The following is a 24,274-nucleotide window of genomic DNA, read 5'->3' on the forward strand; positions in this document are numbered from 1 at the left end:
GGCGTGCCCATTCAAAATTGCAGGATTCCTAGTTCAACGCTCCATTAATTACTGTCATTAAATCAAAGAAACCCTACGCATTTCGCACCGCTGCCATGTTGCTATCTAGACATCATGGACGCCTACAGCTGCTCCAACCTGGGAAGTTAGCTGACGGACTATACAACTGTTGTCAGCGATTCAAAAGGCGCATTCGACGTCAAAAAACATTTACGAAGAACGCATGCGTGTATTTCGGCACGGAATACGCCTCTCCAGTGTTGTTGTGGGTTCTATGAACGGAGAACGTACCGAAATCTCATTATGGGCTGGTCGTGTCTGTCTGTCCAATCGATTCAACTTCAGAATCACTGGACGGATTTTGATGAAAATTGATGTGGAGGTTGTGCCATTCTGCACGACCTCAAAATCGTACTTTCGAATGTCCTACGAACGATGATAACAAAATGACGAATGAGGAAAGTCGTGAGGCGGACATTAGGCGCTGCGATCTTGTGGCCAAAGTGGGGACTATTGAAATGAAACGTGTTGAGGATATTATGTGTATTCTGGCACGGAATACATTTTCCGAGCATGTCCTGACACGTAAAATCCATTTATTACATTATACTCTACTGTATTATTGATACCTTCACAGCAGCATCGTAAACAACAAGGCGAGACAAGACTGGAAAGGGCACTCCAGGTGGAGTACGCTACATACAGGCCATTTTTCAAGCACGTTCTTTTCCATTGTATCACCTCAAAAGTATTGTTGATGCAAAGCACGAAGCTTGTCCAAAGAATACTTCAGTAACTCCGTTCATAACTAGTATAAAAGAGGCCGCTGTTCCATTACGAAACTCGGCGACTTGATATTTTGTAAACAATTGCTGTTTATTTTGGTAGCCGGACGAAACACGCAAATGCGTTGCAGATGCTGCATTCAGCCACAGACTCCGCTGTGCCGCGAAGAGCTTTCACTGCCGCGAGAGATCGGTCGGTTATTTGAGACCAGTTTTCCTGCGGCACTCCGTCTCATCTGCATAATTAAACGATATTATTCTTTGACAGAAAACACTGATAACGAATTGCAAAAAATAGGATGGGTCAGTTCTTAAAGACCCACGCCGGGCCCACCGATAGATACCCACTCACATCGACTAGACTCTGTATCGATTACAGGTGTTCCCTTCGTGTGGCCTGCGTTGGGTCGTGGTCTCGGCTTTCAGTCATGTTCGGTGCATGAATATGTATGAAGCTCGCATCTCCCGATACTAAAGAAGGCGAACCATCTTGTACTCTAATTGACACTATTGTTCTATATGCAAATTCTGGCTCCGTGTTTGGGAGCGCGGCCGACAGGGCACAGCAGTGTACAGTCGCTGGCCCATACCGAAGACGTAAGTCCGCAGAGGAGTCTTGAGAAAGTGGTAGTCGCTTAGTCGGTCTATATTCCCTATCGAATTCTCATCACCGAATCAGATTAACAAATTTCAAGATTATCCTCAAATCCAATACCACGACTCTATAGTGGCACCCCCCCCCCCCAAGGCTACGCGACCGAAATTTTTAACGTAAATTTAGCGTTCCTCCCATGCATGCTACATGACCCGTCATTCTGAAAGAAATCAAATCGATAATTTTCTCGACGAGTACAACTTATGAAGATCCTGAATATGTAATTTTCTCCTCACACCTGTTTCTTCCTCTCTCTCTCTCAAGCCCAATTCGTTTAATAATGTTAAAAAAAAACATAATAATTCTCTGTTTTAATGGCAGAAGTTCCTTTCTGTCTTTAAGAAAGATAGATAAAATGATTGCCTAGAACGGTGTGCCGCCGCAGGGCTTGACGTGTGCGAAATTTTGTGACAAACTGTACGTTCACAGGTTACGGTTAGACAAACACAACAAATTATCCTTCGAAATTACAGTTCGTAAAGTACACGCACGCGAAGGCCCGTCCTATGTCGATCTATTCAACACGAGTTACGTTCGGTTTTCATACGCCTTCACCCCTAGACGACAAGAATCATTTCGTGTCCCCTCTCCGAGAAGCGAAATTACGTGTCTTTGACAAAGTAGGGCGTGGGGCAGGAGGAAAAATAATTACGTCGTCACTGCTCAAAATGACATATGCAGAATTTTTGACATTTTTCTGCAACAATCTTGTCTCCTTTGAGGGCAATTTCTGGATACGAGCAAATTTTTTGAATATCCACATGCTCAATCATTAGCGGTTGCCTGTCACAGGCACATTCCTGTTCGACAGTCTGATAAAAGAACTGAAAATGAGTTCAATTAGTCTCCCGAAAACACAGGTCGAAGCCCTCGCCCAGACCAACCAAACCTAACCTAACCTAATCGGGAATAGCCCAAAATAAACCAACCCTGACATATCCTATCTTCAACCTATCGCAACTGACGTTACCTGTCTGAAACTTAAGAAACATGCGGATTCGAAACAAATTTTCAAAAAATTTCAGAATTTCCCAAATATTTTCGAAATGCTCGAAATTTCAAAAATTCTCATAATTCTATAAATTTTCAAGATTTTAAATATTTTCCAGAATATTAAAAAAAATTATAAAATTATAAACAATTTAGAAGTTCTCAATATTCTGTGTTTTAAAAATTTTCAGTTCTCAAAAATGTTTAAAACTTTCAAAATCTTCAGAATTTTCATAAATGTCTGAAATTTTCAGAAATAAAAAAGCTTTTATAAATATTAAACATTTCTAAAACCTTAAAAAACATTTAAAACTTTCATAAATGTTCAAAATTTTCAAAAATTCACAAAATCAAAAATTTTACAAATAAGAAATGTTTAAACTTTTCGAAAATATAAAAAAAAACACTTGTTCCTCCTAACTTACATGAACCCAGCATAACCTAGCCTAATCTAACCTTAGCCAATCTAACCTAACCAACTCTATACTAATGTAACCCATCTTGCCAACCTATCGTAACCTGCCTGAAACTGACCAAACATAAGCAAATCCGAAACCAATTTCCAACATTTCAAAATTTTAAAAGCTTTTCAAAAGTTTAAAAAATTCGAAAATTTAAAAACGCTAAAAATTAAAAATTCAGAATGTAAAATTTTTCAAATTTCGCAAATATTCAAATTGTCGATGACTATAAACTTAAAGAAATTAAATTTTTTAAAGTTTAAGGATTTTAAAAATGTTTAAAACTCAATTTTAATAAATGTTCAAATATGCTCAAGATTAAAAATAAAAAATCGAAGAAACACATTTCCAAAACGTCATAACATTTAAGTGTTTCGGAAATTTTAAAAAAATTTAAAGTTTGAAATTTCTTAAATTTTTTTTTAAAAAAATTAAATTTTTAAAATCGTGTATGCCTCGCCGTCAGCAGTGTTTCGTATTCGGTACATTCGTGCCTCACGTCTCGGCCAAAATACCGACCACTCCCTTAGTGATTCGTCTGTCTTCGCCAATCGAAACTATCGTACAACAAGATAACAAACAGCCTAACCTACTCGGCTGACAAAGCGTCATTACACACCTAATGATCATCCTATGGAACAGTTTAATGTTCGAATTTGGTCCAGAAACTGCGTGCGCATTTTGCAAGCAGTCACTCACCCGCCTCCCACGCGGCCGATAAACCAGGGCACGGCCCCTTTCCAGGGGCCTGCGCCCCCTCCGGGCATGAACCTGATGCAAGTGACCAGCCGACAAGTCGGCGCTTTGAATCGAATCTCCCGCCTCCATCAGTCATCACAACGAAACATAAGACAGCCACAAATTAGTTTCTCAATTCGGGATGTGGGCATCAGAAATAAACAAACAAGAAGAATGCCTTTGCAGGAGCGCAGTTCACAGCGCGTCGGCTGTTCTGTGTACATCGCAAAACCTACCGCCGCGTTCAGCTCTCGGCACCAGATGGTGGAGAGTGGCCAGCTTCACGCCCCGGCCGCCTACACACACCCGACAGGGAGGAGGCGTGCAGAAAAGTCCGCGCCCTTCCGGAAAATGGTCCGGGTCTCTCAGAACGCACCGACGGCTATCCCAGGCTCAAGCCACACAAAGACACGTCTTTGACAAGCCACAGGACGGGGCGCGCGGTTAAGGAACAAGTTCAATGTTTGTCTTACGTATCTTCTCATCTCACTCGTGTAAATCAAGGAGCTGCTTGTTCCCTGCTACTTTTTAAGAAGACTGTGGTCACATGTTTGCCCACGGAAGTCTCTCTGGGTAGTCAAATTCTGATGGAATTTCGTGTTGCCAGATAAGAGTATTTCCGAACGCACTTCTGAACACGTGTTACATAAATGCAGCGAAACAGCACAGAAACTTTTCGCTTCCCACAGTCGTCACAGAAAATGTTTCTTCGAGACAATTATCGTCACGTCTACACGAAATGCGCCGATCCCGTGAAGATGGCCGTGCTCTGGGTTGTTTGTGAGGTCATGGCCCTGATGATGGAGGCAGCAAGGACTTCTGAAACGTTGGTGAACTTATACCAGACTACACGGCACAAAAACCCAGAAGACGGCCAACTGCCATCTTCGCAACCTGAGACGAATTTAGTTGCAATGGCTTGCTTACTCTGCCAATCTGAGCGTTCGCTCACACCGACGAGCTTAAAATCGGCAAAACTGAGCGAAAACTCGGGGGAGCTCTTAATAATTTGCCATCAGAGACAGCAACTACTGTTTTAAATGGTTCTGAAACTTCGACGCTTTACAATCAGATCGTTAAGCAAACCACAAATAAATATGAAACTGTCACTCTGAAGGAAGAACACACTGGATGGGTGTGTTCGTGAACAAAGTGACGGGTCGAAGGGAACGGAAAAAGGTTGAAAAGGCACAGGCATTCTTCACGCCACATCTCTGGGACGTGGATCTTAGTGACATAGGGTGCACTCACTTGGGCGACTTGCTTATCTTCTGGCCGATCGCCCCGGGGTCGCCCTCGGGCGGCTCGGCCGAGATCGCTTGCCTCTTGGTGCGCAGGGCCGTCTGCCCCTCGAGGCGCCGCCCGGGCCGGGGGCTGCCTTGTTGGATGATCTGTTGGGTCAGGGGGCACACAACCTGGCGGAACTTGTCGATCTCGTTCGTCAGATGCCTGATTGTCGCATCCTTCTTGTCGAGCTCTTTCTCCAGGTGCTCGATAAGCCTGTTCCTCTTCTTCAGCTCCTCGGTTCTTTCCGACAACAAAGCCTTCAGTTCTTGGAGGGTCGCCATGGTCACACGGACTCCAGCTCGCAACGGCCTCTGTGCCTACGGTCGCTCCTGATTTGTCGAAGATCATACAAAAAGGAGTACGTGGCTGAAACCGCCTTCTTGGTCTGTTTATTTAATTACGCTTTCTCAACTGCATAGGTTCGGGATGTAGAGCGTCGAACAGCAGAATTCTGATAATTGAGAAATACGAGTATGTGGAAGTGTTCGTGGCCTGTTTAATGGCAGCCGTGAATACGGAGCAGGAATGCTAACCACTGAACGTTACTGACTGGCACGTTCACGAACCTATTCCCCTTAGTCCTGAACTTGAGCTCTACCGGGCGTTCGCATGAGTTCTCAGATCAGAACATTGGGCACCATTACAATCCCAGCCCTTCCCTTCTTCTTCAACCACAGGGGTAACTATATGTACCGCCTGGCTTTAACGTCCAATAACTCGACATTTCGACCGCACGTCGACAAGAAACTAATGTCGCGTCCCAGTGGTTGGCACCCCTGCTTCGCATTTGGTATGTCCCGGGTTCATGTCTCGGCCCGGGCACTGACAGGTTCAGGGAATGCAGAGATGGTCCGATTCTTTCCTCACCCCCCCTAATTAATTAATCACTAATCCGCCCACCATTCGGCACTGCTCGTGCATCCCTGAAGCACAAAATTAAACATAGAAATACTGACTGATCTTCGGGGAGGGCGGGCGGGTGCCTTTTCTGGGAACTGAGAACATAATTATTGAATGTCATAATTTTGATAATCTTCGAAGCTGCAAGTTGCAGCTGAACCGCGAACCAGTTTTCGTATCGGCACGACCAAACGTCGTGACCTAGAGGTCAGAACTCCTTCTTCGTAACTGGAAGGTCGCAGGTCCAAATGTCGGCCCGAAATCCGTCCAACATGACTGAGATTTCTCATACGTTTCCTCAGTTCCCACAGGCAAGTGTGTTATATTAGGCCACGACCGCTTCCTTCCACATCCTTTCCAATTTGTCATTCACTAATAATTATGCAATTCCGATGTTCAATAACCTGGGTGAGTACGAAGATGGCCGTCTTCTCGCCCTGATGATGAAACGTCAGTAAACTTCTGCCAGACTGCACGGCTCTACAATCCAGAAGACAGCCATCTTCCTCTTTAACTTCATCTCAACAACTGAACGCGTCATTAAACAAACGAGCAATGCAAATCGCGAACGGCCCTCTGTTCGTGACTGGTCCCCCGTGGCGCCAAGGCCCGGACGGTTACCACCTGCAAGTGGTTATGTAAATCGACGTTTATCGCATCGTTTAAAAGTAGTTCTTCTTATCTGGCTTCACCATGAGCCCGAGTGTCGAGTTTAAAAATGCCACCACAAAACTTTCCGGACGAAATCCAATATTAGATAACAGAAACCTGTAAATTTAGATTCATTTGAATATTAATCGCGGTTCGATCCCCGACAAGGGCAGAGAATCTTTCCGACTCTGGGGCCCACCCAGTACCGGGGTCCTTTTCCGGGGTAAGACGCGGCCGGGGCGTGACGCTGACCACTCACCCGTATCTAGTGTCGAGGTTATGACTGAGTAGCAGCTATACGACCTCTCTCCCAAGGGCCTACATGGTGTGTGGTGAGACAGTTTTTTTTAATATTATCCTGTCCAGCTTCCAGGTGTTTGTCGTTCCTCCTCGCATCCCTGCACCCCAGAAAGCGCGCGTGTACGTGTCTGTGGGGCTACGCCAGCACCAGCGATGTTTAACCTGAGCGGAAGCAGAAAGCGTCTGTCTGTATTAGAAATATCGCACATTCGCAGGAAATGGTATGACGTCAGCAAACGAGATTGACGAGGCGAGAACAGCGGCAAAGGAAGTGGGCAGTTCCCGTGCCAAAGCGACCGGCAAGAAACTCTGGTTCCCGTCAGGTTGGGGTCCCAGAAAATAAATTGGCACGACAGGAGGGAATAAGAATTACGTTCAGGAAGAAGCTGAGGGCGATTCAGACTCGCCGGTCGGTTCAAAATATCTCTCACCTTAAAAATGTAAAGACGAAACTCTTTTGTGCCCGTTGCTTTGTACGGGCATTATAAAACGTGCTCCGTCAGATCAAGGGAAGAATGCGTAACGAGGAGACTATTTCGGCCTACCAACTCTGCAACCACATTCTGCACGTTTCTCCTCGTACGAAGAAAAATGATTATCTCCGACGCTTCATGAACTCTGCAACTCTCGACATGAGTAGACAACGTTCGTTCGCAATTGTGACGCACAGGGTTTTCACCTCACCCTGTGATTCGTGAGATTTAGGAGGAGACCGAAACGTCGACGCATCCTACATCAAAACTCCCCTGTGCAAAGGACAGACTGCGTCGCGGCGTCTACATTACAACAACGTGGATCGTAAACAAGGTTTGTATTTCACACTCGCCGATCAAAGCATGGGACCACGGTTCACGCCCACAAACAACACGTGGATGCTTTTTAAATATAATTTTCAACGTGATGGGAAGTGGAGGGAGTTTTAAACTGAAAAATAATAAATATTTCAGGACTCACGTGGCTTTGGACATACATCAGTGGCGGTCTCCAGTCGAATTTCTTGACTAGCTTTGTGTATCGTCACGTTCTCAATGACTCTACTCCGCAAAGTTACTTGGTTAGCTATTTTTCCCATTACTTAATTGTTTATGCATTCAATCAGTTAATTTCCCATCATAAAGTGAATTACCAATATCTTAATTCGTTATTCAACTGCTCTCATTTAGGCGAACTGTAGCCAGAAGGAGAATTTCACAATTTCCAGTACGGAGCTCGATCCAGCGCCTCAATGTCTCCGTTCAGTCTGACACCGAGCTCCAGATTCTGCAGTTTCCTTGCTGATCCCCTGCGTACGTTCGTATCACGTGTTGTTGTTAATTCTCTCTGATGTGGTGGGTTGGCTTCTGCTCACTGCTGCTTTAAGGCGGGGTCAAAGTGCAGCTTCCACGGTGAAACAAATGCGTGCACAATTTTGGAGGAACGGAATCCCTCAAAAAAAAAAAAATGAACAAGGCGATGGGTGGGCATATAATTCACGAAACTGTCATAACATATTACAGACTGGGCTGCAACGGCCAATTTTAGCTCCGGGCTAAACTTGATTAAAATTATGGTGCTTTGCCTAAGCGTTTTCATTAATAATCGGCTTCCGAGTTACGAATCCGTTTCGCAAGCGGGGATGTGACTGTATCTGACTCTTCGCCTTATAAAACCAGCACTGCAGGCTGGTGTCACGTGACCGCAGTGAATCTGATATTCGCAAATCCAACCTCTTGCACAACCAGAATTCATATCTGAGGGTTTGTCTGCATTACGGCAAGACGACATAGCACCGGCACTCCTGTGAGGTGGAGGTACTTCGCCAACCTCATCTCTAATCATTACGAGTACCACAGCCATCTTCCTGCTTCAATATACAGGCATCATAGCTCACACTAGGCCTTGCTTTTTCTGACAGACATTCCACGACAGTTCGCCGGTCGCAAGGCCTGTCTACCTTCACCAGTGCAGGACGACGCGGACAAATAACCATGCACTGGGTGGGATTCGAAAGCACGACCACAGTGACCCACGCCTGGACTGCATGGTCACTGTGATCGGCTATGTACCTGCACAACGTCCTATGCCGTGCCATTTCTCTCTTACGTCATCGCCTGGCCATACTTTTTCACAGATGCACTTTTTGTGCGCCTGTAACTGCAGCTCGCGAGACACGAACCACACAACTGGGTTTGCAATTTCGCCTAGACTTCGCCTGCAGGTTGCAATGGGTGACAAGTAACTCTCTTCACCGGGTTCGAGTCCCGTTCATCATCTTCCTGGTCAGAACTAAATTCTCCATTGCAGCCGAAGTGGTTGTTCGCTTAAAAAGTCATCTAATCTCTGCACCGGTTCCATACAACAACAACCTAAGTCGACAGTCGACTTCATACGTTCGCTCTAGACCAGACTTGTGTAGGCAACTACACACAAAGGAATGTTGCTATGGACGCAAACTTGTTCTCACCAAAGTGACGCAAGGTTCGATACCCAGGTACGACTATACCGACAATTTTCACGCCTTCCGAAGTGCTCGTTATAACCGACATAAATGGTTAGTACCCGTTCAACAACAACGGTAGCACACAATGCAACAGAATTACAACTAACCTGTTGCTCGTATTCAGACGAATGAGAAATGGCCTCATAAAACGAGTTTCTGACTTTCTGGTCGTTTTTACGAGCTGCGTGGGTAATTTTCGTTTTACTTTAATGAAGATACTCGCCTTCGCAGACATAAACACGCCATAAGAGCTATGACGTGTTCGTCTTTTCTTCTCGGGAAAAAAAAAGCATCGTAATTGCGGTGGCAAAGATTACACAGAAATGTGGAACCAAATTTTGAAACAGAAACGGGTTAACCAATCCCTGGAAAAAGCACATTCGTAATATTCTTTGGGCTTCAGTGGCGCGAATTTTGATTAAGTTAAGTACCAAATATCACATTTAGCCTGGCTTATGTGCCCGTGTATGCTAGCTGCTCGAAAACGTGGGCAAAGAACATAATTTCAATATAGTGGACACACGCCCAAACTGGTCTATACAGTCTGCTAAATGTACATTCATATTTGGATTAAGCAAAGTCAATTTCACAGAACTTGGTAACCAAATTCTACATTACTGAAGCATTCTTCTCAGCACTTGTTTCAAACGAATGCCGATTCAGAATCGGTCTTTATCTCGCGAAGAACACCCAGAAACAAGACGTTGGTCGCCTCGCAGAATGACCAATTCATCTCAATGGCGGCGACAAATTTAATCCGGGACATCTTTCGATAAACAGAATGTCCACTGGCATGGAGCAGAGTCCTTCTCAGATAGGAAAGACATTTCCTTCTCTTCATGAAGTCCGAAGGTCCGTCAGGGTCTTGACAATATTACGACTCTGAACCACGTTCTGAGTCGGGCGACTCCGGTCCACGACCTTTCACCCTGTTCTTTGAGGGCTGTCTTAATACCAAGCGCCCATCTGCGTCTCACATTTCCTGCAAAAATTCTGCGTGCATTTCTCATGTGTACTAAGCGCACCACGTGACCGTCCCTCAACCCCTTGACTTGATCACACGAAAAATATTTCATGACGAGAACAATTAGCACAGCTTCTCATTCTCCAACCTCGTGATACTTCGTCCCTCGCAGGTCCAAATATTCTCCTGAGCGCCATCTTCAAAAACACTCTCAACCTATTTTCATCCCTTAGGGGATTGATAAAAATTTACTGAAAGATTTTTCAAGTCTGTGTGGGAAACAGCTGTACAGTCTGGAGAAAAATTAATTTCTACATTGACTTTAGCAAGATTTTAATTTATTTATTGAAAAAGAATGTCTTCCCCTGACACTCAAATCCAGTCGTCATGGCCGCCTCCACATGACTGTACTAATAACACTCGGCAAAAAGTACCATCTGCGAGGTAACCGATTTGTAACGCGGAGGAATTCTGAATTCCGTCACAAAGCGTTGAAGAGAGACACGTGGCAATGCCAGACAGACGAAGGAAGGCTGAATGCATTCTCGTTTCCGAGACAAGACCGCGCTTTTCGATATCTACACAAAATTAAGGGTTTCACGGAAAATGAGCGACGCTTCTGGTAGCAGTTCCATCGTGGCAAAAATTACGCCCAGTGGGTAACACTTCTGCTTCGTAGTCTGGAGGTGCCGGGTTCAAACCTCGGCCCCCTATGTCGACTATCGCAGATTTCCTCAGTCATTTCGTTCAGACGACCGCCTCCTTCCGCTCTATCTCCGATTCATCACTCACCATCACCCTGTCATTCGACACAGCCCCCCTGATGCCCAAAGGATATGACTGTACAGCCGGTAGCTAATAGAAAAATCCCTGTACTTAGCTGAAAACAACTGGAACCCATTTAAGCACGTCACGATGTTTAAAGGAGACGTGCTGTTTAAATGCCAATGCATTTTATTACCTCGAGGGCTGCGCTGGGCCAGAAAATTGAAAAGGAAAGGAGACGCCTTCGTTTGTAGCTTAGTAATCAGGAACGTACAGTTTGACACGTTCGATCAAAAGCCTCGTACATCGTGTTCGCCTGCGATTACTGAGCTAGCAATAAGAGTGTCTATATTCAGTATCACTTTCCGGACTCACTGCATCGCCCGTCTGTGGGAGCGCACAGAAGGGGGGGAAAGTCATACGTTACAGACTGACGATCGGTAGGTACCCCGTTTGCGAAATTTCATTCTTTTCGTTTTTTTGGAACGGAAGGGAGGAGATAAAACGGTCCTTGAAATTACTAAACACCATTTTTCCCTGAATCCAATGTTCTCCTCACACTTTAAAGCCGAATGGGGACTGAGTTTTCCACCTGCCTTAACGATCAACAACTCTCCTTTGGGATTCTGTGTGCTTCTCATTTCGAACAGCGATCACTTCCTCAACCAGTGGAAACCAGTTGATCTCTGTAATGGTGAAGTGTTGTGTTTACTTCGCGGTACGGACTGGATTTTTAAAAACACTATTTTGCCTGCCCTCGGTTTCAAAGGATTAAATGAATCAACTTCTGCCAGACTACGCGGCGCTTGAGCCCAGAAGACAGCCATCTTCAGACACACAGACGTGAAAACCTCCTGCAGCTGCTGCCAGATATTAAAGTTTCGAAACTGAAGCTCACGATCAGAGTTTACGCTGTGAGTTGCGAATTCAGGATTGGAACGCAGTGTAGCGAGCCTGGGGTCAATATTACGATGGGACTCAGAGAGATGAGACTGTGCGGTCCCGTTAGTGGCACAGGATTCCGCGTTGGGTGGCGGTTTGCAAACAGAACACAATTAATTAAACATAATGACAAGCCAGCAAAGATGCTGACTCCTCACCACAAACGTCTGTCTGAATACTTTCACAAGAAACGGACTTGTATGACGACGCCCCAGACCCCCCCCCCCCCCCCCCGGCCAAGACTGATTCAGATAACGAACTGCAAGCAAGCGCAAACTCCGCCAGCCAAGAAGTTCCCAGCCAGACTTCACCGAACCGGAAGTTTGCGTTCACTTCCTTGTACATAAAAAAGTCAGCCTCTGATCCATTTGAATGCAGTCCGAAGCCTCACACCCAATCTCGTTACAATGAATCTTGCTATTATCCTTCTATCTACGTCCAGGTTACATTCACAATTCAGATTTTCAGGATTATTCTGAGACATTTGGCGAAGAAGCAGTTTAAAAACACCGGGACTCTCGTCAGAGCATCGGAAAAGGCACTGACGCAGTCTTCGACCTCAGAGTCGAAGGACACGCACAATTACCCACCCTCTCGGAGTCGAGAAAAGCTACCGAAAGTGAGACACGCAGTTGATGCAGCGGCAACATGAGTTAACAAGTGGAACTATTTAACTGGCACCTTGTCTTTCCCGGTGCAGAAAGGGTGCAATTATAAAACAGATTCCGACAAAATGTGAAGTGGACGTCGTTTAACACGCAACGAACATTTCGAACTGCAGTCTTGCGTCATTTTTGCTACCTGATTTCATCCTCCCTTCTGAACTTTTATCTCGTCTCCTTTGCCGCCAGGCTTATGAACATGAACCGAGCTACAGCCCGAACCATCAACAGCAAGTTTACAGAAATACAAACTGAGTATAACAAGAAGCGGTGAAACAGAGAGCTGCAGTGCCGACTCGTCATGAGGCACTACACACACACACACATAAACACACGCGTGTCACTGCACTTCCACACGCAGAGGGGCCCGGGTTTGTGACCAACCGCAGCTCGCACTGCTACCACGCTGGACGCCAACACTCGACTCACGACTCGCGCCAGAAGACCGGAGCACCCCGCCGGCCTGTTCGACCGGCCGGCCGCCCTCCCGCCTCGCCGGAACAGCAGCGCGCGATCGGGAACGACCGAAAAATGTTCATCACCGTCAAAACAGATTCCCGTCGGTCGGCTACAACCCGAACCAACTGACAGTCTTTGCAATCAATTTGCTTTCGTAAAAAATCTTACGGGAATAAGAGACACATTCCGAGGCACCCAGGATTGGTTAATTTGGTAATGGAAGGAACAGTTGAAGGGAAGAATTTTAGGGGAAGACAAAGATTGGAATTGAGGATGTGGGCTGGAAAAAATATGTGGAAATGAAGAGATTGGCGCAAGATAAACGAAAATGGAGGACCACATCAAACCAGTCGAAAGACTGATGACAGACAGACAGACAAACAAACAAAATACGTCTTGATTTCTTTTAAGAAATTTTCAAACTAAAGATTACTACGTCGCACACTTCAGGGAATCCCTCCAAAAAAAGCATCGAGTTCTGCCTTATGTAATCTTCTCCACACTTCATTCACATCCGCTGTCAGCATGTCTCAGGGGAAGAAACATTTGTAGGAAATTGGGAAAGCCGAAATTTTTGAGTGCCCCCCCCCCCCCCAAGGCATCGCAATCCCCTGTAGCCAGCCAGTCGCGTTGCTCACAAAATTTCACAGAGGCCACAGGACCTGACATTTTGTTTTTTCCCGGGCGAAAGACTCCCCGTCCTACGTCTTATTATTTTCCCCAGATTCAGGGGAAGGTCAGTGTCGCCGAACGCCATATCTTCGTAATTTATGGCCGCTCTACTTCCCGCTGACAGCGCTTATCTCGTCCAGCGGCTGTCCTTGTCAGCGACGCTAAATATAGACGAACCAGTAAACCGCCCGTTAAGAATGACGGGAGTCATAAACACTATACGACGAGGCTCAAAAACCCTGAACAGCATTGCCGTGGCAACAGTTAGAACATCACACACAAAAATATTACGCGGCAAGCCTCAGAATCTTGGACATCAGATCATCACTAAATAACCAAAAAACGAATTGGTGGAAAATTTTGTATTTCTGTCACAGCGCATCTATGAACTATGAACTCCCCCGACTTCAATCGTTTCTGGATGTCACGCTGCCCATAATTTCTTTATAAAGTTTCTGCACCCAGTGGAAAGTTTCTGGTGACCTACAGAGTCGCATATTTGACAGTGGAACAGTCGAGGCGGAGACAAGAAATTCGAACAGAAGAATGGACACGATTTCAAAACATTTAATCGGTCCAGAAAACCAGAAATTACATATAATCCAGAAAACTTTCCACGTCTATACCTCAATTCTGTGGTCCCCACACCCTGTGAGACGCACTCCGGAATATCTTAGTCTCTCGCTGATTCCAAGTGCGACTCTTCATGCCTGCATCAACAGTTGTTTAACGACGATGTATTAGCTACTGGCACTGTTTAACTTCGAAGACGGTGGTCGGTAATCGGGACGCAGAGGAAGATGACGGATGCTGCGTACAGGTCATGGGTGACAAACAGCGAGAGCGTGTTCCTCCATCTGTGCGGTGGACATCAGCAGCCACAGCAACAAACCTGCCTGTCACGGAAGAATGGATGAGTGGGCCCGCTTGAGCAGTAATTAGTTTATCTGCTGACACATGTCAAGACCCCGCCCTCCGCTTCGCAATTTAATAAGATCGTCAGCGCGGATCTCGGCCCGAGCGGCGCACTGATTACCATGTCATCTGCACCTTGCCTTTCAAATAAGTGTCGGATATCTGGAATCAGGACAGCCAACGCGTCCCATGGGCAGGTCACGTCATCAGAACAGCGGAGGTGCAAAATTTCCGTTCGGAACAAACGAAGAATCGTCCAAATTCTGTGTGGAGGAAGACGGATCTGGGAAAATTACGCTTAAAATTCTAAATTCCCCCTCAGCATCTGAGCGAAATATTAAAAAAAAACCTTTCGATGTCGCAGTGACTTCTGAAAGCGCTCACTCACGAGCCGGCTGTTCAGGCCCATCGCACTGCTGCTGGGCGGTGGGGACAGTGTTTGGTCAACGTGGACCTCTGGGATCGGCTGAAGACAATCACAACTTCGGTCCAGCCACACTACGCCCCCCCCCCCCCCCCCCCCCCCCCGTATGGGCTTTCACGGCAATATCTAGTCGTATTACAGAGACCTGCATTACTGGCAAGAAGGGTCCAAATTTGTGCAATGCGTTTTGAACTCCGACGCCCAAATACCTTTATTATGACAGAACAGATCTCACAATAGAAAAAAATGTATTCTCGGCAGAAGATATGCAACGCCGCAATACCAAAAGCCTTATAAAGGAAGAAACTATTATATACTATCGACAGTGTCTCCGGCAACACCGAACCTCGTCCCAATGAACATGAAACATGTTACGTGACGCACTTAAAAACAAGCAAATGAAACATTGTAATATTATTAAGACTTTTTACGCTTGCAGGTAAACTACGTGGCTATAGAATTTTTGATATGACTGTCAAAGTCATTTTTACACACACATTCTCCCACTGTTTTTACGAGTTTTGGTTTTGCGCAGAAATACATGTTTCGGCCACATATGGTCATCCTCAGGTTCGTGCTTAGTATGGGACTCATCGAACGTGCCCCATGCAAAACTACGACACGTACAGTTCGGCGCAAAATGAACACTTACAGTGGAATCGGTAAAGTACAGTCGTCCCGCTACACGCCTTGTAAGTCGTTTGGGGGGAGAGGTGGTATAGCTCCTCTCTTCCTTGACCTCGGCACTAGATGGGGTGAGTGGTCAGCGTCACGCCCAGGCCGCTCTTTACCCCACGGGAAAGGACCCCGGTACCCGATGGATAGGAGGCTGGGTGGTCCCCAGAGCCGGTCTGGATGCAGAGGCTAGAGGAGAAAACCTGTGCCCCCGTCGGGGATCGAACCCCGGTCGTCCAATGCGCGTAAAAAAGTGAATGTGACGATTATAATACTAAGAGTCTGCAAACGGACGCTGCACTACAGAAGTGAAGACGTGTCCTTCGTCCTAACATGCTCAGTAGTACCGAAATTATGTATTTATTACTTGAACAGAGTAATTCAGTCAGAAGGTCCTGAGGTCAGCTAATTCTCGGGAGACAAAAACTTCGAGCACAAAAAACTTTAAGAATCTCCTCTGACTGTTGGTGCTGCTGTTTCCAAGTCATAAATTCACAGAACGGCCACCCTCACTGTTCGTGCGAGCAATTGACGGGATGTCTTCTACGAGCACAAGCTTCGTATCGGGCGATTAACGTCTGTGACACCGATGTCGGAATTTTAAAGAAGAGGCGGGCGGATCAATTGATTCGACACCAGGAGGACACTCTCGCTGCAGCCAAGAGACGCCAGACGTCGATCTCCGGACTCCGTGTGACACGCATCAAGGTCACGAGGTGGTGGTATGGAATGACGCTGGGTTCTACCTCGGAGGGTTAGACAAGTCCCAGCGGATCCGAGCTTGATCTACGTCACAGTAGGAGGGGAAGGAACGATGGAAAGTGTACGAGGGAGCGAGACGGCAGTCTGTCTGTCTAGGCATGTGTTATGTTTCAGGCGGCATTTTTCTGCTTTTAATTTCGAAAACATCGATGCACTGACTTTTTTTAGCTCTATTTTGTAAACCGAAGGAACTTTTGAAAACTAGCAATGCGGGCGCCCGACTTAACCGACACACAGCCTAAACGCCTTTACCCTCGAGGACTTGAAACTGTTAACCAGGCTTCGGGTTGCGTAGCGTCACGTCAACTGTTGGTTTAGTGAGACGTCAATGCGTCATAGGCCGATCTATGGCAATGTTTCTGGCTTCCTTCACGATGAATCCGAACACTGTCGAATCTCGTCCTCATGGGAAAATGTGGACAACCAAAATCACGAATACGTAACACATTTTAGGTATGGATAGGCCTACTCGCGGATTGAAAAAAGTTGCAGCCACTTCTGTATTGATGCTGTGCGATGTTTATAAACTTGTAAAATGAAGTTCATGAATACACGCGCTGTCTGTCGACTGGACACATTTGCTCCAGTCATCACACAGCAAAAGAAGTGTCTGTTTATTTACACAGGGCTGATAACTGCTCTGTGTAAATTTAGATGATCTATCGACCTCTGCGACAATGAATGACCTTCCACGAGGCAAGATGTCGGAACGAGTTCGATCTTCCGCAAAATATATCGACTCTGCCACGAGTTCTTATCCTTCTCGATAGTCGCTGATAGTCGCATCATCAGCTGTTTTGTGAAACCACGACATTCATTACCGAGTACACAAAAGAGCGCCATTGGACCCTGTCCTGAGGCATTTCACTCTGCTTATCCGCAAACATACTTTTTCGAGATCCATTTTAGTTAGTATCGTCCTCCCATCTACAGCTAGGTCTCCCCAGTGGGCTTTTCCCTGTAAATGTGCAGACTACAATTTTACATTAATTTGTCACAGCTCCCATCTAATCCCCTTCCTTGATCACACTGACCTGAAACGTACAAGTACGAAGTTCCTCATTATGTAGTTTTCTCCTCCCCTCCTCCTAATTCTTCCTCCCTCTTAGGTGGAAATATTGTGTGAACAACTACCTAGATGGCTTACCGAACCCGAAGGTTCATCACCGAACTAACCAAAGCCCTCCACCGGACCCTGTCCTGGGCCAACAAAATCCAGTCTCCTTCAACTCCTATCTCCCATAGATCCCGCCTGAGATTATCCTCCCATCTACGTCTAGGTCTCCCCAGCGGTCTCTTCTCCTCAGGCTTCCCAACCAATACCCGGTGCACACCTCTTGTCCCATCCATGCGCGCTACATGCCCAGCCCATCTCATTCTTCTCGACTTAATCACCCTCACAATACTGGGGGAGCAGTACAGATTTTTAAGCTCATCATTATGCAGTTTCCTCCACGCCCCATCGTCTTCCCTCTTAGGCCCAAATATCCTCCTCAACACCCGATTCTCAAACACCTGCAATCTGTGTTCCTCCCTCTGAGTGAGAGACCATGTTTCGCACCCATACAAAACAACAGGCAGAATTAATGTTTTGTATATTTTAATTTTCAGGTTCTTAGAAATCCGTCGTATACGTACAACTGCAGGTAAATTTCACTATTGTCCTAGTACCATGTTTCTTCACAGATGGCAGCACATCGGCTCATGTTATGTCGTTCTAGTGTTTATAACCGACATCTAGTGGCTGCAGTGCCGACAACCAAGGAAACCATTTTCAATGCCACGTGCAATAACCATTAGCCCGAATGACAAACTTCCTTCTGCTGACCAAGAAGAGCGAACCTTCCATCGAACACGAAGGCTCTCTGCGTTACCTTTTGAATTACGTCACGGCACCCAGGCCTTTCCTTCTCCGGTAGAATTCCAGTCAAAATGGTGGACGTACTTCCTGTGATCGGCTTAATCACCCGATCAACACACGAAATATGTCTGGAGGTCTCCTCCAGGGATCAACATAATGAATTAGGTCGCTGCTTTCACCTGAAGAAAAAAGCAAAACCATCTTCCGAAACGTCGTGCTTTCTTTAAATTAACAGAGTTCCTATGTCATTCTCATTCTACAGCTTCCGACAACCCCTGCCATTTCAAGTCAAATGCCTTCGGACGTTTCCAGACACCCTTCAGCCTGCCCCTCCCTCAGAGCGAAGGAGCCAAGTTTCACACCCATAAATTGTTTGAATTCGTTGCAGCGGATAAGACACCGGAAGTGCTACACGGAAGCATTGTCATCGATAAGAGTAACTACGTCTGATGAATGTGACTTGGAAAACCACGGAGTAAAATTGGGAGCATTTGACGTGTTAAGTTTCGGGCTCTTTCGAACTCGGGAATGAACGACCGGGTTCAACAGAACGCGGGAAATTTCTTCTGGGAAAAAAAAATGCAGTTGCGTGCACTGCTGCACGGGGGGGGGGGGGCCCTCACAGACGCGCGTCCTTGAATCATCGAAACCCGCTTTTTGTTACATTTTTTCGCACTTTTCACAAATCGAAGTATCTTTCAAAATAAAGACGACATTCGTGTCTTTATTCAAGTTACGCCGGTACGCTAGGTTGGCAGCCCTGCAACTCACAAATCTTGCGAAATCGAACCTGCTAATGCAGAAATGCTGCGAGCTGCCGGCTAATTACCCACGAACCATTAGCAATGCTTGGCGGCCATAACTTTTTATTTTTAGAGTGGTTTCGGGAAAACACCCACAGCAAGTGACGCAACTTGCTACTGAGTAAACCAGGAAGACGACACGAGGTTTGAAAACGCCCTCACTATACAGGGACGAAAGTATTTTTTGTTAGCCTGCATCGTTTAAATCGTTTTTCAGTAAATTCCGCATTTAGAGAAGACGTGACGAAGTTTCAGCGTTCAGGAGCGACCAAGTTCCCAATTCGCTTTGAAATTAAAACAGCACTCGATTCACGACAGCCGATAGACGATATTTACCACTGTATAGGCCCACAACTAATCCTACCTTTCTCTTTTGTGTCAGCGCGAAATTGCTTGTCATATTCTGAGCAAAAACCTGAGATATGATGAAAATTTTCTGACGATAATGACAGTTGTTAGATTTTTCTCTAAAATTGATGATAATGACGATGATCCCAAACTGTGAGTCCTCAGGTTGCGATTGGAGAAGACGACCTCCAGATATGGAGGACGCCTGCAAAACGTATTGAATATGCAGTCGCGAACAGCCGACAAGGGGCGGTGGTCCAGCATGGGGTCGGGCGCGTTTAACAACGCCAAACCCAACATGTTACGAAATGTTACGCAAGGCCTTGAATTTAGAAACGCGGCGCGTAATATCTTGACTAGCTGAGTGCACTGTTAGATTCTCAAGGTTTTTGTTGCACGGAGTAAGTTACATGATGATCTGGTGATGATTCCTCTCGGAATGTCTAGCAGAAAATGGCGATGGCAGAAACTACCGACATGTGAGATTTTCACAGCGGGCGGTTGACGACGAAAACGCTATGCGTTCTACAGGAAGCGCCCGCTAGGAGAGTCAGAGAACGTGGGAAAACGTCCGGCATAATACGTCACTTGGTTTTCAGACTTCACGATTTCGTAAACTATGACAGAGGAGATCGGGAGTGCAGAACGTTCAGATAATAAATTCAGGGAGGACAAACTCGGCTTTGCTCAAGCAATTAATTACAAGCGGTTTCAAATCCTGCTTCGGGCATGAATGTCTGACCCCGTTTTCAGCCAAGGCTTACCTTAGTTTAGTAATGAAAAATGCAGATTTGCTTTCTGTGTGTGTGTTCTTTCAACATATGTACCAACAGGTCGATTTCCACGAAAACTGGTACGAACATTATGCCATGGAAGGTCACCAAAACCTTGTACTTTTGTAGAAACAATTATTTAATATCAGCTTCTCCCAACATACGCGTTTCGGACCCCACAGGATCATTTTCAATGAATTTGCTTCAACAGGGCACCAAATACATACTTAGGATAATTAGGGGGCCCGTTCCTCAGTGCGGGTCCCAACTTTTCTTTGGCTCGATCTATAGACATTTTGGTAGGACTCCTTAGACGAAGGTAGGCCCGTCGCAAGGCCTCTACCTGTACACAGGAAAGCACAACATCCATGGCTTGAGTGGGATTCGAACCCACGGTCCCAGCGACCAAGCGCCACAAGGCCCAAGTCTCAGACCACTGTGACGGCAGTTACACCAAATTCTATTGCAAAATTCCGTAATGGTTTTGCCTCAATAACAACAAAAAATGTTTTAAAACAACATCCAGTCAAAATGCTTAACGAATGAGTAAACATTTCTAAAAGAAAGATTCAGCTATCAAAAAAGAATTTAAAAATAGAATCCAAATACCAACATTCCGAGTGATGAGGTTCTGGACGTAATTAAAACTACACTGCAGAGTAACACACAATTCGATGCACGCATCCAGAAATAAAATATAAAATGAAAACAGAAGATTCGCAGATCTTAATATTTATAGGAATTCGTATTAAATTATGCGAGCAAACCAACGCAAATAGACACAGAAATGCACAAATCATGCAAGTACCAAAAGAATTTTAAAACAAGACCATCTAACTGTTTGTTAAACAGGATGCAGAAGTTGCCCATTCCAAGCGACGATAGTTCTAGCAAGAGGATCGAGTAATAAACCAATACTCATATTACCCCATTTGACGTAAGGAGTAAAAGAACAAAATTTGCATATCCTGATGTTGACAGTAGAATCGTAACTAAGACATTTAATAACAGTTCAGTTAAGGTAGCGTCAATAATATTAAAAATAATTGTAATATGCAGACGAATACAGTAGTAGCAGCGGCATATATAGACTAGAATGTCTTAAGTTGTGATCAGACGTCTACAAGCCAAACGCGGAGGAACTTAAGAAAAGTTCAAAGAACGTGTACGAGACGTTGGTTGGAAAACCACGACAAACCGCGGCACGCCCAACATAAGACGATCATACAACTTACAATACGACAGATAAATTAAAATTCTCATGAAATGGTACAGAAATATTTCACATTTATAAAATCGCGAAGTAAGGCATTTTCTGAATAAACAACACTCCACGGGCTCTAATCACTGAAGGAGAAAATACGAGTGGAACAGGACTGATTCCTCCAACTCCGACCAGAGGATCTGCATCGCAAACGGAAGGCCTTTATTCCAGCCCTGAATATCGTATCTTCAGTACGTGTTTCCTTCAACGCATAAATGCCAGTAATCATTGAATTAACTATTTAACGACGCTCCAAAATTATCTGAGGTTTGCTAGGAATTCTGAGAACGATACAAAGACAATGGACGCCATGTTTGTAAGGAACTAATCTCGAGTAATTTCTGGGAGGGGGCAGCTACAAAAATCCTCGAGAAAATCAAGTCGGTGGGATTTGTTTCCTGAGCTTAAAGATGAGCGCAGCTAAGAATAACTTCCTTTTTTACGGAAAACGAATGGACTCGAGGAAGCCCGAAATGTTCTACACAATGTTTTGGTGTTATCATTTGAAAGAGGTTCGAACCCAAATATTATCTGTGCTGCCAGGCCCCGGTCTCAATAAAGCGTTCCATACGCACAACGGAGGAGAGAGGAATCCTCTGAAAGGACAAGATCGTCCAGGTAATTCGCTGACCGTAACCGTAATTATGACCACGGATCTGGTAAGAGGACATCGCAAGCTCCTGGAAGAACGCTGCATCACGGCAAATTGGTGCACCACAAGTGAGACCGGAGAAAAATACATGAACGTGAAATTCGAAATGCAAATGACCGCGGTAACAGATGTGCGACGCTCACGAGGACGGACGATGTGTGGAGATCACTGAGCTAACCTATAAAAAGTGTGAATCATTACACACGAAGGACAGGTTTTATTACGTGTGTTAACATTCTTGACATGCGTTGAGTTACACTTCTTACAAAAGGTTTTTAACATTCTTGAAACACTTCGATTACATGTAATTATTCCGACAAATGTTTTCTGAACACGTTTTGTTGGCAGTAAGGAAATCTTGTAGGAGAGTTTAAAGCCTGTTTAGCCAAATGTAAAGGCGTTGAATAGGAACACTAGAGACGGCTTGCTGACATAGGCTAATGTTCAGTGAATACAACTTGTTTGTTTAGGTTCTCGTACTTGCAGCCGGTCTAACATTTTTCCTTTTCACTTTGGCTACGATTCCGCACCACAGGAGGCAGGAATGTGGAATTCTGAATAATTGATTTAGATCATAAACGTTTCTAAAAGTTACGTGTACAAACATGGCGAAGGTGCGAAACTCGGAGGTGATGGCCGGTAAATTTAACGTAGACACAATCTGCACTTCACTAATGAGTTCTACCACACAATATAGTGAAGTAATAATAATAATAATAATAATAATCTCTAACATATTTACGAGGTATGTTTCAGGTTTGCATCAAACAAATATAAAATCAGTCTTTAATTAAATGTGGGATTTGAGGTTCCCACGGTTTTGTCCGCCGTCAGGCCATTTCCAGATATCTTCCTTCTACGGGCCGGGTCTTACGAAGGAGGTTCAGAACTCAGTAAGAAGTAACCTGAGTTCGATTTCCGGTGACGGCGGTTCCTGTAGCTCAGAAGCTAAGCACGACCGAGGAGAGGAGCAGAGGGAACATTTGCTCGTTTCCGAGAGGCCAGGTTCCTGAAACAACGGTCACAAACCCTAAAAATCCCTGTGTTCGAGTCTCTGTGACGATGATGATATGCTAGATTTAGGAATAATAATAATTTTGCCATTATATTCAACCGTAAATATCGAATGAGCAGATCAATTATCAATTTTCGGGCAACAAAGATCGATAAACGTGAAAATTTGTTGAATTTTCCAGTAGCAGTACTTCGGGCACTCTGCTAGTCGAAACGAAAGGCTTAAATCCAAAGGTGAATGCCTTCTAACTCAGTAAATGATCCCATCTAATTGCCAACCTGTGTTTACTTAGTATCCATATATCGACTGTCTTTTCTCCAATTCCGACGCCGCCTGTGAATCCTTAATCGTTTAATGGCAGAGCCATGCAAATGAACAGTTAGGATAAATCACGACTCCTTGACTAATGCCGACTCAACAGTTACAAGATGTTAACGGCACAGTCCAGCAGCCCCGGGAGCCACGCCCTCCCTCCGAAAAACAAAACTTCGAAGCTGTCACGCGACAAGATTTTCTTCGCTTAATCAAATCAAATTTGGACGTAATTCGCAAGCGCCCGGTCGGCCGGCCGATCGACCGACAGTCGCTCCGAAGGGTGTATTCAAGAGACTGCATATTCAGATTCACTAATACGATTTATCGACAATGCTAAATTTCTAATCAATGTTGTTATGGTACGGATAACATGATCCGCTTGAGAGTTCCACAAATAAAGACTGAATGAAAACAGTAATTTGAGGCGCAGAGTGGGTAAACAGTGTCGGAAACCCTTGAGGGTTAAACTAGATTCGCAAATTCATTAAGTGCCAATGCTGACGTATGTAATGGTTTAGTTTTGTTAAAATGTCTTGATTTTATTTAAATAATGCGTGTATACATGTTTTGAGACATTGTCTATGACTGCAGAAATGCAGACAATGGCGGCGCGGGGTTGGGGTTGGGACTGCAGCCCAGGGCGAACAAACCCAAGACCATCGATGGACACGACCTCGAGCCAGTTCAATCCACCTCCCACCTCCACGACCCACCTCCTTAAGCTCCACCGTACACCGCCTTCTCAGGGGATCGGCAC

At 45.3% G+C, this 24,274-nt stretch overlaps 1 protein-coding gene across 3 annotated transcripts in view; it reads right to left on the reverse strand.

Annotated features, from left to right (window-relative positions):
* Positions 1-24,274, reverse strand: part of for (cGMP-dependent protein kinase for) — an 89,891-nt gene that overhangs the window by 31,970 nt on the left and 33,647 nt on the right. Inside the window, exons 1-2 of one of the 3 annotated variants that reach the window (XM_022077768.2) lie at positions 12,832-12,992; positions 4,881-5,367 (exon numbers count right to left, since the gene is read on the reverse strand). The exons of 1 other annotated variant lie outside the window; for it this stretch is intronic. In XM_022077768.2, coding sequence (XP_021933460.1) covers positions 4,881-5,197 — 317 coding nt within the window. In that variant the 5' untranslated portion in view covers positions 5,198-5,367; positions 12,832-12,992. Of the gene's footprint in view, positions 1-4,880; positions 5,713-12,831; positions 12,993-24,274 lie in introns of those variants that run through there. One more of the 3 variants, XM_087358808.1, reaches the window with a different exon arrangement.

The sequence above is a fragment of the Zootermopsis nevadensis genome, unplaced genomic scaffold, assembly GCF_977971745.1.
Source record: "Zootermopsis nevadensis isolate Lab colony 2312 unplaced genomic scaffold, Znev_1.0 Znev_ptg000030l, whole genome shotgun sequence".
NCBI classification, from domain to species: Eukaryota; Metazoa; Arthropoda; class Insecta; order Blattodea; family Termopsidae; genus Zootermopsis; species Zootermopsis nevadensis.